General features: G+C 37.5%; 2 protein-coding genes across 2 annotated transcripts; both read left to right on the top strand.

Moving 5' to 3' along the window:
* The first annotated feature begins 107 nt into the window (after nucleotides 1–107).
* LOC117327041 (sialate O-acetylesterase-like) lies at nucleotides 108–8,031 on the top strand. The gene is made up of 9 exons (XM_033883865.1): nucleotides 108–219; nucleotides 697–1,031; nucleotides 2,142–2,283; nucleotides 2,786–2,948; nucleotides 4,506–4,588; nucleotides 5,955–6,085; nucleotides 6,492–6,646; nucleotides 7,226–7,421; nucleotides 7,760–8,031. Exons 1-9 carry the CDS (start codon nucleotides 165–167, stop codon nucleotides 7,988–7,990), a joined length of 1,491 nt encoding a protein of 496 aa, XP_033739756.1. The 5' UTR covers nucleotides 108–164; the 3' UTR covers nucleotides 7,991–8,031.
* A 2,085-nt stretch (nucleotides 8,032–10,116) lies between these two features.
* LOC117327042 (sialate O-acetylesterase-like) lies at nucleotides 10,117–18,724 on the top strand. Its single transcript, XM_033883866.1, is given in 10 exon segments — nucleotides 10,117–10,227; nucleotides 10,703–11,037; nucleotides 12,247–12,388; nucleotides 13,218–13,380; nucleotides 14,102–14,184; nucleotides 15,319–15,449; nucleotides 15,697–15,851; nucleotides 16,913–16,947; nucleotides 16,950–17,101; nucleotides 18,475–18,724. Coding segments are annotated over 10 exon segments (1,482 nt in total). The 5' UTR covers nucleotides 10,117–10,172; the 3' UTR covers nucleotides 18,706–18,724.
* The last annotated feature ends 718 nt before the right edge of the window (nucleotides 18,725–19,442 follow it).

The following is a 19,442-nucleotide window of genomic DNA, read 5'->3' as shown; positions in this document are numbered from 1 at the left end:
TGTTATTTCATAGGAGACAATTTCACTTGTTCCATGCAGATAGATATAAACTCACCTGGATAGAAAGTCAAGGCGATAAGTCAGTAAATGTGTAGAGATAAGGGAGAGGGATTCTTACATGTACCGCGACACCGTTAATAACCTTGTCATAACTTAGGTAAGCCATGGCTCGGAACCACTGGGTGCTGTTGTGTTTGGCCCTATGCAATGCTGCTGGCTGTAAGTAGAGTTGATACATTGTGGTTAAAAAGAGGGTAAAACAGTTATCTTTAAGAGTACAGACGGAAAAAATGACGTTATTTTGGAAAAATGATTTCAGTAACAGTACATATATATCAATAAATATTTGGAGATGTTGAGAAAATTTCAGACAAAAATTACTTATAGGAGACATGTACGTATTTGTCACTGCTAATGCTAATATTAGACTGCTACTCATCGTTTCCAATTTGGCTTTAATATTTTTTAGTTAATGGCGCAATAACTATTTCTGAGCCATTGAATTGTATATATATCAAGTAAAGACAAGTGTATATTATGACAAATCATCAAACATAATACATATATTTTGAGCGAATTAAAGAATATCATAAAAGCTCTACCCTTTGTTCCCTTCGATTGACATTTGCAAGTATTGTTTGAAACAGTCATATGATCCATATATCGTATGTTTTTTTTTTTTTTTACTTTTACCAGTGGGCAGCTCAACATTTAAATTTGCCTCCTACTATAGTGACCATATGGTATTGCAGCAAGGTGCACAGGGGGCTATCGTGTGGGGAACAGCCTCGCACCTCAGAGAAAAGGTACAGTTATACTTGAATGGCCATACGGTCGGTGATGGAACTCACACATTCAATTCCTCGGGGGTTATAACATGGATGGCAAAAGTAAGTGTCACTGGTTCCGACTACGGGCCGTATACCATTGCGGCGAAGTCAAGTGAAGGGACAATCACGCTACATGACGTCATGTTTGGTGATGTGTGGGTGTGCTCCGGACAGAGTAACATGGAATTCACCATGGGTGGAGTAAGTAAAATTAATTCTTTTCACGTATTTGTATGCGAGATATTCAAATTGCTTTCCTTTTATATGTTGTGGCTCTTGTGTATCTCGCGGCCCTCCAGGTAGGGCGTAAGAATTATACCTGCTGCCCCATTGCATGATCGTAAGAGGCGACTACTTTCTTAAAAATCTTTCTTCTTCCTAACGTCCCCCTCACCTTCGAGGGTTCGCCCCTGTGAGGAAGGCTTTGGGTTATGTCCCCTGGCCGAGACATACCAGAGTCATTAAAAATGGTATTTGCTACTCCTGCTTAGCGCTCAGCATATTAGGAGTGGGACGACTGGTTCGTCCGTTGTCAGTATAATGTGACCGGGTGGAGTGTCCTGCTAGCACAATAAATCGGAAAAAGTTTCGGCCTATCACAAGGAGATTTAACACGAACATACCGCAGCCTCCAAAACACGCATACGCACTCACCACATGCATGCATGTCGCACGCACGGGAGGCCGTCCTTAAATGACCTTAGCTGTTAAACAAAATAAACCGAACCAAGTGTCCCTCGCTCACATTTTACCAGGAACTACTGATAGGATCATCTAAAACCTTTTGGTACATACTAACCATACGTCCTTGTTGTGCATACATTTCATAACAGTCTGTGGGCCTGTTAAATTATTTATTAAACCTGCTAGTTGCAATGTATTTTATAGATAAAATATGCCATTGTTATCCCTGTTCAATTGCTAGAAGGATATTCTTAAATCATTAGCAAGTAGTTTATCTAAGGAGTGTGTTGTGAATGCCACGTTTTGAATATAACGGGTTTATAGACGGTGGTATATTAAGGGCATGTACAATATCATATTTGATATTGATAATCTAAATCGCCCGGCCTAACTTCTAGAGCGCTCGACTTCCTGTCTCGAGCTTTGAACTTAACTTCTCGTTGATATGACACCTCCATTGCGAAAAGAGGTCGATAAGAGTGAGGTTTCGTAACAGGGGGTTTTAACTAAATTATCAAGGACTTACTTATTCCAAATGGTAATACCATATTGTTTCCTGTTGCCAGAAGACGCAATAGTGAACATCCTTAGATATAGTATTAAGTTGCATATGTTTCGGTTCAATAGCTCGTGAACTCTTCTGCGGAGTACGTAGAGGCGTCCAACTACAGCAATATCCGTATATTCAAGTCCCAGCATGCGCAATCAAGTGTTGAACTGCACGACTTCTCCGTGGCACTCGTCACTCCGTGGTCTGTTCCAACTAGGGGTAAGCCTAGAAAAGTCAAAGCATTAAAATATGACATCATGTGCTATTTTTGTTTTGTTACTTGAAGTAATTTTATATAGTGATATCATAGTATTTGAACCTTATAATGAAGTTTCAAAACAGAATATAAGTATTACATTTGATTAAAACAAAGTTTTGATGTCTGTTTCAAAAGTCTCAGATTTTCCTCCTTCTGTTATCGATATTGTCGTGTCTGTATTGAGTGTAATACTGCCTATCCAGGCACAACCCACTTCAATGCTTCATTTGAACATTAACGGAGAATGACAAACGACATTCAGAATATGAACTGGGTTATTCTTTTAAACTACTATTTGTGTTTTTGACAGTTTATTTCAGAATAGGTCGCTTTTTAAGGCATGAAGAGTTAAACATATGTACATGTCTGTTATGTTAGAGTGCTAATGAAAAGCGAGTCAGCTTTGAGATGTTCAGTACAGATAAATGTATATCAAACCAAAGCTCCATATATCTTTTTCAGCAAACTTAGGTCGATTTTCGGCTGTATGTTGGTTATTTGGGAAACGATTATCGTCACAATTCAAATATCCGATCGGATTAGTTGAGTCAAACTGGGGTGGAACGAAAATTGAATGGTGGTCTTCGACCTCTGCACTTAGTAAATGTCCTACTCACGGGAAAAGGTAAGTTACAATCTGTTATGTGATGCATCAGGTTTGGTTAGATTGACGTTATTCTTCGTTGTTTCAACAGAGTACAATAATTGTATTAGTCACAAATGATTGTGTCACTAACGGACGCTTTGATTGTGCCGTAACAGACAGTGTTTTTAGGAAGTAGGGTATGTGCAAGATAATAATTATATACTGTCAATTTATTGTTTTTGATATCGTACAAAGAGTTTTTTCCCTAAATCTCTCTAGTTGTAGATAAAATTTAAGTCTCTCGCCACTTAGCATCTAATAAACAACACGAACGCAAATATCCAATTTGCCGTAAGAACGCCGAAAGGACAGAGAAAGCAACCCTTGGTCTTGTTTAGTTGTAGATAACATTGAAAACTCTTGTTGATATAAGAATTGTAAAACGAACATGAATAATGAACACGCCACCGGGTGCCAAGGGTACTCAAGTCAAAGTTTACCAGCGTGGTATGAGTGTCCGGCGGCGATGATTGCTTGGATTATTGCTGGCTTATTAGGAAGGGTCTAGGGAGGGGTGAACCGTATTCAGTTTAAACACAAGTCAAAAGGTACCTCCTACATACTAACCGGAGAAATAATCAAAATGAAATTCAACCCCGTATTTTATTTAAACATGTGAAACACTACTACTATAAAAATGTTTAGAATACTTTAAAACGTTTATGATCAAATTAGTTAAACATGAAATGGTTGAAGTGATATATAAATCAATGTAGAAAAAAGTAAAGGTAGGTATAAAGTGGTAGGTTTTTACAAGGAGGAATGCGTTTTTATCTTCAAACATAGGGGCGAATATGTACCATCGTGCAATAAAATGTCCCTTAAGCCCTAATTGGCCTTCCCGTATGTTTGCCCCAGTGCCAACGTACATGTAGGTTGATAAAGTGTACTTACACTACACTTTCATATACATTTGCAACTGCTACTTTTAAAAGAAAACTTTTGCTGTAGCAATTGTATCCATCATCGGAAGTCCATACTTTAGTATGATTTCATCCTCTGGTTGGATATTCTTTGCTGATAGCGGATGTGCTTTCGTTGTATTTGAGATGTCCGACGAGCTGTTAGGGAGAGTGTAGGGTGAGTGAGAGAGTGCATGGGTGATAGGGAGATGGTTAGTGGGAGAGAGTACCAGGGTGAGTTAGTGCTTAAGAGAGAAGGAAGGTGTGTAACTTATATGTGTTGCTGTAGCAATTGTATCCATCATCGGAAGTCCCTACTTTAGTAGGATAGCACCTTCTGGTTGGATATTCTTTACTGATAGCAGTTAAGCTTTAATTTTATTAGGGTTGCCCCACGAGCTGTGAGAGGGAGGCTGAGAAAGAGATTAAGAGGGGTGAGAGGGATGATGAGAAAGTGAGTGAGAGTGTGTAACTTAGAGGGTTGTGAGGTAAATGGTAAAACTATAAAAACAAAAACCTACCTTACCTGCTCACCTTCATAGCATTCCATATGATGATAGTTTATCTTAAAAAACAAATATAAACTAATTGAGCACTACTTTGTTAATTATTCGCTAATATTTTCCATATACAGGGCCATCCAAAACTCGGATTTGTGGAATGCTATGATGAGTCCTCTAACAAGAAATACTATATACGGAGCGATTTGGTATCAAGGTAATTATAATTAGATTTAAATATCCAATATCTGTAAGATTTCGATGATAGTTGCCTGCAAAAGCAATGACGTCTACTTGTGTTTATCGTCCTATTACAGCTATGGTCATTTGAGAAGGGTCTGCAAAGTTTGCGAGATGAATTGGTTTCAGGAGACTTACGGTATTGTTCGTTTTGCCTCTGTAATAGCGAGGAAATGATAGCGACCTCATAGTGCCTGCTGCGAACGATACCGAGCAAGTCACCTCATTCGGTCATAATAATTATACTTACAATAGGCGAACCAGTCGTCCAATTCCCATGCTAATCAATTTTAAGCAGGCCTATCGGTTACCAATTGTTTAATCACTGGTATATCTCGGCAGTGGGACAGAACCCAAAAACATTCCTCACGAATAGTTCCAAACAAGAAACAAGAATGGATAGTATTGCAACAGCAATACAAAGTCCCCTGCCTTAGCTAGGACTGCACCTATGTATTTCCCATTTTTATACCTGCATGTTATACTGATCATGTATACAAAGTTTCGTTTAAATCGGAGTAGTACTTTAGAAGGGTTGTCCGGACAACTGTTGCGTGACAGACGGACGGACGGACGGAGGGTAAACCTAAAGTTAAACGACAGGGGCGCTAAAAATGTGGGATGCACAACTACATGTTATATGTATACCAAGTTTCGTTAAAATCGGAGTAGTACTTAAGGAGGCGTTGTCTGGACAATCATCAACCGATGAGAAGCCGGCGGCCATTTTGAAAAAAAATGTTTTTTCGAGAAAAAAATTGGGATGCACAACTACATATCATACTGATCATGTATACGAATATTCGTTAAAATCGGAGTTGTACTCTAGAAGGAGTTGTCCGTACAACTGTTGCGTGACAGGCGGACGGACGGACAGACAGACAGACAGATGGAGGGTAAACCTAAAGTCCCCCCGTTTTTCAAACGGCAGGGGACTAATAACCAACTATAGATACACTACACATATTGTTAAGGTTCTGTGGTTGTAGACTGGTCTACAATGCAGAGAGGTTACTGAAGTCTTTTATTTAATCTCTGATACCGTGGACTTGGTTGTTCTGACCCATTTTAAGATGCTGGTACGCAACTTTTACTTCGTGTCGGCAGGTACACATACAGTGCAGAGCCGTCAGAGCAGTGTGGAAGTAATAATGTCAAACAATGGTTATTATACACTAATGGACTATAGAATTGAAGGCAGCATTAATCAACATGCGCAAAACGGCATTGGCAAGGGAGATATACATGTTAGAAATGGGAACATTTCTTGAAATAGGAAAAAACAATGGTGAAAAACGTATTCATTTTTTGAGTTTGGTATAGTCATTTTCCCCTCGTTTTAGGGGAGTCTAATGCCGGAGCTTATGAGTTGTACAGCTGTCAATTTCCAGCAATGATCAAGGATTGGCGACAGAAATTTAGCGTCAACTCTCTACACACGACATCAATGGAGTTTCCATTCGGATTTGTACAGGTGTAATTATCCATCATATTCAAATTGTACAAACATGTAGTCATTATATATTTCCTATTGATTTTACCTTCATACAAGTTTATCTACAGAAGGATATGTACCTTCAGACAATTTTGTCCAATGCTAGACTTAATTTAATGTCACGTTGGCATTTTTTTTTTTTTTTTTGTGAATATTTGAAAAACAAAACCTACATAATAAGAGTAGTGTAAATGTCATTCAAATTGCATGTAGATACAACCAATGTCATTTTTCTTTTTAAATGCGATAATAGTGTTTCTGTGATGAAGTACAAACTAATACTCGTTTTATTGTAGTGGAAGGTGTAGTGGAAGTTTTTAAACAGTTTTAAGATAATACATTATATTGGATACTGATGTAAACATATTTGTATAAACATATGCAGTTAGCACCCCACAGGAATGGATCGGAAGTTAAAAGTATCCCATCCCTGCGATGGGCCCAAACAGCCGGTTATGGAACTGTACCAAACGCGAAAATGCCAAATACATTTATGTCTGTGACTTTGGACCTTCCAGACTTCAATTCGCCGTATGGCAGGTAAAGATTACCTTTCACGCATCAACATGATTTTTCTGTTTTCATTAATTATATTTTGTTAAAATTCAACAAATATTCGATATAACTTTTCTCACCGCACAAGCGAACATGATTGAACATGTATTATGACTGTTTGTATAATCAACTTGAAAAGGACGCCATAGTCAGCATCTTAGTGTCGCCTGTCTACATCGAGCCATTTACTGATTGTAAATAAAGTGCATTGAGTCACATTCAGGGGAATGTCCCATGTGGATTAAAATTAGGTAACATTGAGCTACGAGGTAAGATTCAACAGATGACATTATGGTATCTTATGTTGATAAACAAAATATACAGTATTATGGTTATAAATCCAGGCCAAAAGCACAAATGATATTTAGTCAGTTACCATCATAAAAATACATATTGTACATACAATGTATACACATATAATAACCTGTCAGGAAAGAAACTTAAGTGTTTCCTTTAATCATACTTTGTCTATCAAACGGTCTATGAGTGGCATTCCCTTCATATTTAAATCTCCAACTGTATTCCTTATTTTCAACAGGGCAATATTTTCATATGATATTTCAGCATACATCCACGTTTCAAGCATGACGTTGCAGCCCGACTGGCGCTATCGGCTCTCGGCGTGGCCTACCACCGGTCCGGATTGGAATTTCAGGGTCCGTTCCCATCGGAGTACCGTTTAACCGGACACTCCCTAAATATAGAGTATAACCAGGGAAGGGCGCCTATCACGGTGTTTGCTAACGCCAGTAACTTTGAGGTAAAACCATCAATTTTATACTAGAATTGGTTTAAACAATCAAGGATGTAAAAGACTAACCACAAATAAAAATAGCCTATTACAATGTAAAGTATACTTATATATAATAGGAAAGTGTCATCATAGATAGGAAAGTACATGTAGCAGTATCTTTATCTAACGCTTTAAAAATAGGACAATATGATTGCTCGTCTATGGAAACGTTTCAGCACCGCAATGAGTGCAATTTACCTCCCCTTCTAATGATCAACACATTGATCAGTTGATTTTATGAACTAATAATAGTGACGAAACGAAGTTTCATTGAGAAATAACGTTCAATCTTTCGCTAATTATAGGTTTGCTGCTCTGCAACGAAGTGTGATAAAAACTTTGGAAATTGGAAGCCTGCACCAATGACGTCACATCATATATCGTCCGTTACACTGAACACAAGTCAGTGTGGACAGGTAGCGGTGTCCGCCGTCCGATATGCGTGGAGGGAAAGTCCTTGTCTTTTAAAGCGGTGTGAGGTTTACGGACGGGATACCGAGCTTCCGGGACCACCGTTCTACCACAGCTTTCATTAAATATGTAAAAATAGCAAAATAAAACTGGAAGTTTCAACATATTGTTTTCCTTTATTTGCACTATAGTGGTAGGGACCATTTGATTCGAAACTTGTGCATGGCAGAGTATTAAGTGCAATAACGATTTGGTTCGTGAAGAAATCGTATAAGGTTCCTCATTTAAGGACAGATATATCGAGGCTTTTTTCGACACAGGCTACCATGCAAATTGTGAAGTGAGGACATATTAAATATTTTTTAATACCTATTATACATACACACATTGCCGATCTTGGATTTTATATGTCGATTGTTATTTCCGGTACATTGCCGATCTTCCATAGTTTCATTTTCGGTGTTTGTGTAATTGATTGATGTCATACAAATGTGTTTGTATCTTAATGAATCATTTTGTGTCCTACATGTAATATCACCCGTCAATTCATAAAGGCACCGTCATTGAATGACGAGGCAGGTCAATTCACAGAGGCGCCGTAATTGAATGACGAGGCATGTCAATTCACAAAGGCGCCATCATTGAATGTACTTATATAATGTTAAATCATCCTATATGTACTTCAAATCCCATTGTGGCTATACATTTGTGCATCTTCAATATTTTGACTTTCAAGGTAAACAGGTAAAATGTCCTCAGGTAAAATTCAGGTCAATTTCATGGGGAAATTTCCAGGTAAAATTGACCCGAACACCACAAATTGACATGAAATTGTGACCTGATTTAACCTCATTTCACACTGTACATATTGCTTTGGTATAAGGTACTGTATTGCTTCAAAATCACCCATTATCTTCAATGAAAGCCACATCTATTGATAAGCACATTAAAGGTAGTCCTATATAGACAAAACCATTGCTTGGAACTTTTTATTCATTAACGTACATTTGGTGTATCTATTACAGAACTCAAAGGTATAGATATTATCAGATATGACATTCAGGCGCTTCGCCATGCGTACGTTATTACGCCCGGGCTTCTTCATTTTGTCACGAAAACATTTTTCGGTTAATTATTTTCAAGAATTTATTTTATTTTGATAATATTATAAAAATATTGATGTTCCTGTGGATGGTTTCCTATCAAACCCTTCGTTAACCTGTAATGTAAGCCTATGCATCGACGACTAGATTATATAACTACAATATATTAGTTGTCTGTCCTCTTACAAGAGAGATCCTTTGACCTTCTGGAAGTGCCCAAGAGTGGCATACGTCAATCAAAACCTTGTCAAACAAACGTGAAGATGACAATACATGATAAGACTGCCGATTTGGCAGGAAAGGAATGCATACGTCCTTCTGTCCCGGGAAGAACTTTGATACAGAAGCATCGACCAAATGCACCGGCAACCACACTAGTCGCACCAAGGAACCTAAATTGTATGCGAACGTCTCCAGGTGTCAAGAGATTTTCTTATGTACGTCTGCGAATACGGTACATTTCTTCAGCATCATGCGTCGGCTAAATAACATAGCTGTGATCAACCTTTGACGGAGAACGAATGTCCTCTCTGGCAATCTGTAAACGTATCGCTACTACTCCGTAGAATTGGAGACAGTGATTGCTAAGTTTGTTGAAGCAAAAACACTTTTAATCCGTCGTCTATTATAACATATGCCTGAGTTTCAAAAAGCAGAAATATAATATTGGTATGATTTTTCAGCTGAATATGTATCGGAATATCTCTTTAATATACACGATATATATCATCCTATGATTTGCAACATATCACAGAACGTTAGGCTTGATTTGAACGATATGTTTTGTGAATACTTCTTTAAATTTCTCGTCAAATATATGTTCCGAGAGGGGGGCTCAAGCCACCCTCTCGTGCTCTCTCCCTGCTCGTGCCTTTGGCACCAGGCATGAAGGCTTTCTGTCATACCTTTGATTAGACCGGGCTTCCCATTTCATTCAGGTTTGGCTACGCGCCCGACATTTTAGCTACCACACGAACCGTAAGATATCAAAGACAAATGACCACCCGAAGAAACCGTTTATAACATATGAACTGCTCACGTGTTCTTTCATAGGAGACTATTTAACTTATTCCATGCAGATAGGTATAAACTCACCTGGATAGAAAGTCAAGGCGATAAGTCAGTAAATGTGTAGAGATAAGGGAGAGGGATTCTTACATGTACCGCGACACCGTTAATAACCTTGTCATAACTTAGGTAAGCCATGGCTCGGAACCACTGGGTGCTGTTGTGTTTGGCCCTATGCAATGCTGCTGGCTGTAAGTAGAGTTGATACATTGGTGTTAAAAAGAGGTAAAACAGTTATCTTTTAGAGTACAGACGGGAAAAAATGACGTTATTTTGGAAAAATGATTTCAGTAACAGTACATATATATCAATAAATATTTGGAGATGTTGAGAAAATTTCAGACAAAAAATTACTTATAGGAGACATGTACGTATTTGTCACTGCTAATGCCAATATTAGACTGCTACACATCGTTTCCAATTTTGCTTTAATGTTTTTTAATTAATGGCGCAATAACTATTTCTGAGTCATTAAATTGTTGTATATATATCAAGTAAAGACAAGTGTATATTATGACAAATCAAACATAATACATATGTTTTGAGCGAATTAAAGAATGTCATGAAAGCTCTACCCTGTGTTCCCTTCGATTGACATTTGCAAGTATTGTTTTGAAACAGTCATATGATCCATATATCGTATGTTTTTTTTTTTACTTTTACCAGTGGGCAGCTCAACATTTAAATTTGCCTCCTACTATAGTGACCATATGGTATTGCAGCAAGGTGCACAGGGGGCTATCGTGTGGGGAACAGCCTCGCACCTCAGAGAAAAGGTGCAGTTATACTTGAATGGCCATACGGTCGGTGATGGAACTCACACATTCAATTCCTCGGGGGTTATAACATGGATGGCAAAAGTAAGTATCACTGGTTCCAACTACGGGCCGTATACCATTGCTGCGAAGTCAAGTGAAGGGACAATAACTCTACATGACGTCATGTTTGGTGACGTGTGGGTGTGCTCCGGACAGAGTAACATGGAATTCAACATGGGTGGAGTAAGTAAAATGAATTCTTTTCACGTTTTTGTATGTCAGATTTTCAAATTGCTTTCCTTTTATATATTGTGTCTCTTGTGTCCCTCGCGGCCCTGCAGGTAGGTCGTAAGAATTGTACCTGCTGCCTCCATTGCATGATCGTAAGAGGCGACTAAATTTGGAATCTTGTCTTTACTCTTCTTTCTTAAAAAAACTTTCTTCTTCCTAACGTCTCCCTTGACACTGCATCACTTTCGGCCATTAGTTGAGCGTTCGCCCCTGTGAGGAAGGCTTTGAGTTGTCTCCTTGCCGAGACATACCAGAGTCTATATAAATGGCAGTTGCTGCTCCTGCTTAGCGCTCAGCATATTATGAGTGGGACGACTGGTTCGCCCGTTGTCAGTATAATGTGACCGGTTGGGGTGTCCTGCTGGGTGTCTTCAGCAGTATGTTTCAGTGAGATAGCACTATAAATCGGCAAAAGTTCCGGCCTATCACAAGGAGACTTAACACGAACATACCGCAGCCTCCCAAAACACACATACGCACTCACCACATGCATGCATGTCGCACGCACGGGAGGCCGTCCTTAAATGACCTTAGCTGTAAATAGTTAATAGGACGTTAAACAAAATAAACCAAACCAATTGTCCCTCGCTCTTGCCGTAGTCACATTTTACCAGGAACTACTGATAGGATCATCTAAAAAAAATTTGTTACATACTAACCATACGTCCTTGTTGTGCATACATTTCATAACAGTCTGTGGGCCTGTTAAATTATTTATAAAACCTGCTAGTTGCAATGTATTTTATAGATAAAGTATGCCATTGTTAACCCTGTTCAATTGCTAGAGGGATCGTGAAGGAGTGTGTTGTGAATGCCACGTTTTGAATATAACGGGTTTATAGACGGTGGTATATTAAGGGCGTGCACAGTATCATTTTTAATATTGATAATCGAAATCGCTCGGCATAACTTCTAGAGCGCTCGACTTCATGTCTCGAGCGCTGAACTTAACTTCTCGTTTATATGACGACTCCATTGCGAAAACAGGTCGATAAGAGCAAGGTTACGTTACAGGGGGTTTTAACTGAATTGTCAAGGTCTTACTTATTCCAAAGGGTATTAACATATTGTTTGCTGGTTTTCAAACGCTATCAGAACAGAAGATGCGATAGGGAAGATCCTAGGATATAGTAGTAAGTTGAATATTTTTCGGTTCAATAGCTCGTGAACTCTTCCGCGGAGTACGTGGAGGCGTCCAACTACAGCAATATCCGTATATTCAAGTCCCAGCATGCGCAGTCAAGTGTTGAACTGCACGACTTCTCCGTGGCACCCGCAACTCCGTGGTCTGTTCCCACAGGAGGTAAGATTGGAAATGTCAAAGCGTGTTAAGATTACATATTGCGATATTTTTGTTTCATTATCTGGAGTAACGTAATGTTATCATAGTATATGAACATCACCATGAAGTTTCAAAACGGAATGTTTCAATTTCTACTCAAGTTTGACTCAATGAAACTACCAAACTTAGTCTGTTTCATTTGCTCATGAATTTGACCAGATTAACACTGATCGGTGCGTATGAATACATAGTTCCGCGGAACGATTACACTTTTTCTACATTGTTGTTATAAACATGGACTAATTATTAAAATTATCAAATTGATAAAGTATTCTTGTATTTTATGAAAGACCAGATATGCTAGGTACTTCAATTTTGACAAACTAATGCTGTATTTAATCCTCAAATGGCGGTTTAATTTACTAGACATGCACAATCCGAAACTCCTCGAGCTTTTCCGCATTTGGGCTAGCACAAGCTTCGAGACGTTAATATCTAGACCGACTTATTCGAAAAAAAATGAAATATAAGGATTTAGTCGATTTCATCGAGTCATGAATTGAGTTCCTCTTGAGACAAATTCAACATGAACTGCTTCGCAGTTCATTAAATTTGTCTCGAGAACAACTCAATTCATGACCCCATGAAATCGACCACATCAAGATTCAATCCTTAAATAGAAGTTCCTTATTCCGTTAAAAATATGATAAATTTAGAAATTTGTTTTATCACACTACGAAAATGAAATTTTATCTTTGTTAGAACTAAAACTGACAGTTAAAATCGAGTGTGTTAAGATGTTTGGTACAAAACATGTGTATTAAAATAATGATCCATTCAACTTTTTCAGGAAGCCTGGGAGGGTTTTCGGCTGTATGTTGGTTATTTGGGAAACGGTTATCGTCACAATTCAAATATCCGATCGGATTAGTTGAGTCAAACTGGGGTGGAACGAAAATTGAATGGTGGTCTTCGACGTCTGCACTTAGTAAATGTCCTACTCACGGGAAAAGGTAGGTTGGTTATGTGATGTATCAGGTTGCTTTGGTTGGCAGTATAATTCATTATTCAACTCAGTAAAGTCATTTAAGTGATCATAAATGATTATGCCACTGACGGACGCTTTGCTACTGACACTGATGGCCAGGCAAACAAGCTGTCAGAACCCTTGAGAGCTCTTGGTTTGTCTCTGCCAGCGGAAAGATATTTTAATCTCCCATTCAAGAACGAATATTAAACGATAGAGAGAAAATGAGGCAGTAACAAGAGAGAATTTTTGTTTCTTTGTTGTTGTTGGGGATTTTTTGTTTGTTTTTTTGTGTGTTTTTGGTTGTTTTTTGTTTGTTAGTTTTTTTTTTTGCCGTGTTTTTTCTGTGCTCATAAATAGGCTCTTAATTGTTGAATATTGTTTCTTTAAATCTACTCCTTGACATAACAAGAAACATCAAACACAGCTAGTGTCCATTTTAGCATCAAATACATTACATACACATATACGATTCAAGGGACAAAGGTATTGAAAACGCAATTCAGAAAAAATAACGAAAAATATATATGATCCCAAAATCAAAACATCTCACGAGTCAAGCAATAGGGGCAACATGTACGGTTCTTTCTCCACACCGAGTGGACAGTGATACTTAATAGAATAGTATCACATGTGAACAAGTTCGTCTTATTAAAATATCAAACAAATGTAAACCAATTGATTATGCCAATATTTCCGATATACAGGGCCATTCGGAACTCGGATTTGTGGAATGCTATGATGAGTCCCCTTACTAGAAATACTATTTACGGAGCAATTTGGTATCAAGGTAATCACTCACTCAACTTTAATATTGAATGTCTTTATAGACATGTAAGATGATGGTTGGCTATAAAGATACTGCAGTTTAGTTTTATATAACGTCATTTCACGACCATCGTCATTCAAGGACGGCCTATAAGATGTGAAATATCTTAGTATTTTGAAGGCTACGGTTTGGTTCTTGCCACTCTATGTTATCACGTTGACGTTATAGTGCTTGCTCGCTGAAGTATACTGACTTTATAGTACTAGCTGACTGAAGTATACTGACTTTATAGTACTAGCTCACTGAAGTATACTGACTTTATATTGTTAGCTCACTGAAGTATACTGACTTTATAGTGTTAGCTGACTGAAGTATACTGACGGTATAGTGTTAGCTCACTGAAGTATTCTGACTTTATATTGTTAGCTCACTGAAGTATACAGCTTTATAGTGTTAGCTGACTGAAGTATACTGACGTTATAGTGTTAGCTGACTGAAGTATGCTAACTTTATAGTGCTAGCTCACTGAAGTATGCTGACTTTATAGTGCTAGCTCACTGAAGTATACTGACGTTATAGTGTTAGCTGACTGAAGTATACTGACTTTATAGTGTTAGCTGACTGAAGTATACTGACGTTATAGTGTTAGCTTACTGAAGTATTCTGACTTTATCGTGTTAGCTCACTGAAGTATTCTGACTTTAAAGTACTAGCTGACTGAAGTATGCTGACTTTATAGTGCTAGCTCACTGAAGTATGCTGACTTTATAGTGTAGTAGCTGACTGAAGTGTATTGCTGAAGGCCTACAGAATACAATGTTCTGTCTTATTTAACAAACAACGGGCGAAACGGTCGTCCCACTTCCAAAATGGTATACATTTTATAATATTGCATATGGTAATATTTGTCAATCTTGAAATTGGTGTCGAACCTTTGGTAAATCTATTGAAATTGGAACCATCTAGAAAACATACTCATTGTAATTATTGCGTTACAATTTCTACAAAACATATGTTTTTAAAAGTTTGGTTCATAATATATATGTGTGTGTGTGTGTGTGTGTGTGTGTGTGTGTGTGTGTGTGTGTGTGTTTCGTTGTAAGACCGATACATCAAGTCTTTTCAGAATATTGGTATGTGTTTGTTCCATTATAGGGGAGGCTAATGCGGGAGCTTCTGATTTGTACAGCTGTCAGTTCCCAACCATGATTAGGGATTGGAGACAGAGGTTTAGCATCAACTCTCTACATACGACGTCCCTAGAGTTTCCATTTGGATTTGTACAGGTATAGATTTCATTTCATTTCAACAAATTTTATTGAAAACAAAAACAATTTCAGAGAAGCAAATGACAACCGGTTGAGTCAGTAGAAGCCTTCTCCTAAATGTGTTATTTTTTATCGTGTAAATAAATAGCATAAATGCAATTCAGCAGTTTCATGATTACTTGCAAACAAAATATACAAACATTACCAGAAAGTGTTGATTTAAGTCCAATAGTATTGTATACTTATGTTATGCGTATTTATGCAGCTAGCACCCTTCAGAGCTGGACAAGATAACAAAAATTTCCCATCCCTACGGTGGGCCCAAACAGCCGACTATGGAACTGTACCAAACGCGAAGATGCCAAATACATTTATGTCTGTGACTTTGGACCTTCCAGACTTTGATTCTCCGTATGGCAGGTAATGGTCACCTTTCATGCATCAGCCATTGTTTTTTTGTTTTGTTTTGTCTTTAACACCCAACAAATATATTAAAAAATAACGTTCAACGCCAATAAAGTTAAAGTTAATGACTAAACAAGAGATGGCCCCTTCTCTTGGCACCTTTATATACTACGACATAACCGACTACAGCGACTATAACTGTAGATTTTATTCTCATTAAAGCGACTATAAATGTAGATTTCATACTCATTAAAGCGACTATATCTGTAGATTTCAAATTCTTAAAGTGACTTTATCTGTACATTTTTACTCATTTTATGTGTATGGATATGAGCGAAATAACACTTTTCGCCTCGGGAAAAAGTTAATGTCAATGGGGACAATAAAAGGTGTGGGTTTTTTCAGAAATACCCATACTATAACTGTTTTATTATACCAGCATTTAAATAATTTCATTTTTTTCACAAACAAACGTTTCTTATGCTTTTCCACAAAGATAGTTTTCCAGCATGCTAACTAAAAAAATATATATATATATTAGGCCTGATGTTATTTTCGAACAGTCATTTTTACAGTTATAGTCGCTTTAGAATACTCCAATCTGACACTATTTCGTACTTAAATGTTTTACGTGGATTAGATTCTCGTAATATTGAGATTTGATTGAACATTGATTCGCTTCTTCAGGAAACGGTATCTCATGTCGATAAAACAGATATACATCATTGTTGTTATAAGTACAAAATGTTGTTTGCAACCATCATAAATACATAGAAAGTAATGTGAAATGTAACATTCATTTCATATCGAATCCGGATATGAAATCATTTTAATCCTGCTTTTAGTATTACCCCGTCCATCAGTTACCTACCATCGACACTTAAAACTTTTCCATATATGCATGTAACATACATTACTGTTACATATACATATATTCATTACAGTACAGCTACGACAGGCACGAGACATAAAGTTGTCTCCCTTCGTCAGTTGTGTTACTATGATATATATTTATACATTCATTGCTTAATATGGACGTACATGTAGCGATGGGTTCTGTTTTTGCATGATCTCAGCATACATCCACGTTTCAAACATGACGTTGCTGCCCGACTGGCGCTCTCGGCGTGGCCTACCACCAGTCCGGATTGGAGTTTCAGGGTCCGTTCCCATCGGAGTACCATTTCACCGGACACTCCCTCAACATAGAGTACAACCAGGGAAGAGCGCCTATCAAGGTGTTTGCTAACGCCAGTAACTTTGAGGTAAAATGCAAACCACAATGTTATGCTGTCTATTAACACAAAAGATAATTGAATCTGAAGAAATGCTTAAAACGGACATATACTAAAATTGGTCTTTAAGAACTAAGAGTTAAAAGATCAACCACACATTAAGACAGTATATGTTACTTAAATGTTGCAATAGTTAAATGCATATGATCTAAAATACTTCCTTGTGAAAATACTGTCCATTTAATAGAAAAAGTCTATACAATGTAAATTGGAAAAAAGGAAAAGAGTACCGAAGTTAATTCTACCTTGATTATTACGCGAGAAATCCATTTTTATATGTTGAAAATCGGTATGTACAAATGTAAGTATTATCAGTAAGATAATGACAAGTTAGTGAAAATAATCGTCAATATCACCTTATGATTATCAGAGCGAAAACAAAACAATGAAAGCCATTTATATATTTATTAAACTGACGGGTCGTTTACCTGAAAACTGGAAATAAAGTATTCAAGTGAAAATATAATATCTTTACAAACATGATATCAAGAAATCAAATCTATAAAGGCTCGGTTTCGGGATTTTAAATAATGTATGATATCAATTAATCGCCTGTAATTATCCAGTATTTATAGCGATTCTGAAACCTTATTAAAAATTCACTCGAGTTACTCCGCTTTCCCCACTCCTTGCCTCATAGCTATTCTGCTCTACTCTACTCCACAAAATATCAATGCATCTTCTCATAAAAATATTTGAAACGAACATTAATTTAAGCGAAAGACACCTATATGTAACTTAAATGTCATAGAATGAGCACAGCATGTAGTGGAAACACGATTTACACTGATAAAATAACTATAGACAATGCCCAGTCCGTCAGATAGGACAGACCTACGGACGGACGCAGAGTTTTGGGGTACGGTCTTTCTTTTGTCGACCCCACAAGTCCCCTCAAGTCCATCCACATTTCAAAGTCTGTTTTTATTTCCGTTCACTTTGTCGCTAAAAAAGCGCAGTGAGATTTCATACTGAATTATGGGTAAAAAAGAAAATTGCTTTAAAATGCACCCGATAACTACCTCTGAGTGCGAAATTTTGCACGAAATACAATCCCTATGTAGTGATTTTGTCAAGTGCAGATGAAGGTTAATTAGAGGGATATCTCTTAGCATTTTCTGAAAACTGGAATTCCGTTGTATTTCTTTAAATTTGAAAATTAGAATTGTATATTTTCATTGTCATCTTTAAGGATGTTTTGACAGAAGAAATAACAAAAAAAAACAACATAGGTCTGCTAGAACAAATTATTTCTAGCAAATGGAATGCATATTTCACTTTCAAAAGTTTGTACTCGATATGTGGTTTTTCACTGTGATCAAGTCAACTTTGGCTACTTACAGGTTTGCTGTTCTGCAACGAAGTGTGATAAAAACACTGGAAATTGGAAACCTGCACCAATGACGTCACATCATATATCGTCGGTTACACTGAACACAAGTCAGTGTGGACAGGAAGAAGTGTCCGCCGTCCGATATGCGTGGCGGGAAAGTCCGTGTCCGTTAAAGCAGTGTGAAGTGTACGGACGGGATACCGAACTTCCTGGACCACCGTTCTACCACAGCTTTCATTAAATACATGTATGCAACAATATAAATTCCTAAAGTTTGTTTTCTTTGATTCAAACATTTTCATTGTTAAACTTCTAAAAAAGGGTTAGACACAAGTTATTTCAACTTATCTACTCCTTCTCCCAAAACGATGACTAGTAACAAAGTGGGGGAAAAAATTCTACTCATTTACTCATCTTGCAAACCTAATTTTTAGATAACAATATCGAGCCTTTCTCCACAGATTTTACCATGTAAATTGAGAACTTATGGATCCACTTCCGTTTGATCATCCGGACGAACATTCTATAACTCTGTATTACACTGTGACGTGGGAATATGCAGTATGGAGTCATGAAGTTCATAATGTCAATGTCCCTGTTACTTTACAAATGGAACCGAGAATACATCATCAAGATTAATAGAGGATAAAAGATGCACTTTGAAATTCAGATGAGCGGTAGGGGTTTTAAAGTTCTTATGGTCAGGGTAAATCTGATTGTTACTAAAACAGAAATGGCAATATGGTACGTGTATACTCTCAAAATACAGCACTTCCGTTTCCGGAAATTATCTCGGAATCAAAAAGCTCTCACTTTCTGAATCTTTTAGCTGTTACAGTGAACTGGAATATGAGGTTCCTAATGTCAATTTCGATGTCACTGTTACTAAAAATAGAACCAAGAATAAACAGGCAAAAATTCGTCCACGACTCTTACAGTCACCAAAGAGTCTGAAAATCCACATGATGATAAATTGTA

Source organism: Pecten maximus, chromosome 5 (assembly GCF_902652985.1).
Source record: "Pecten maximus chromosome 5, xPecMax1.1, whole genome shotgun sequence".
In the NCBI taxonomy this organism is placed as follows: domain Eukaryota; kingdom Metazoa; phylum Mollusca; class Bivalvia; order Pectinida; family Pectinidae; genus Pecten; species Pecten maximus.
Note: the sequence above shows the minus strand (reverse complement) of the source record. Positions and strands in the feature narration are given on the sequence as shown.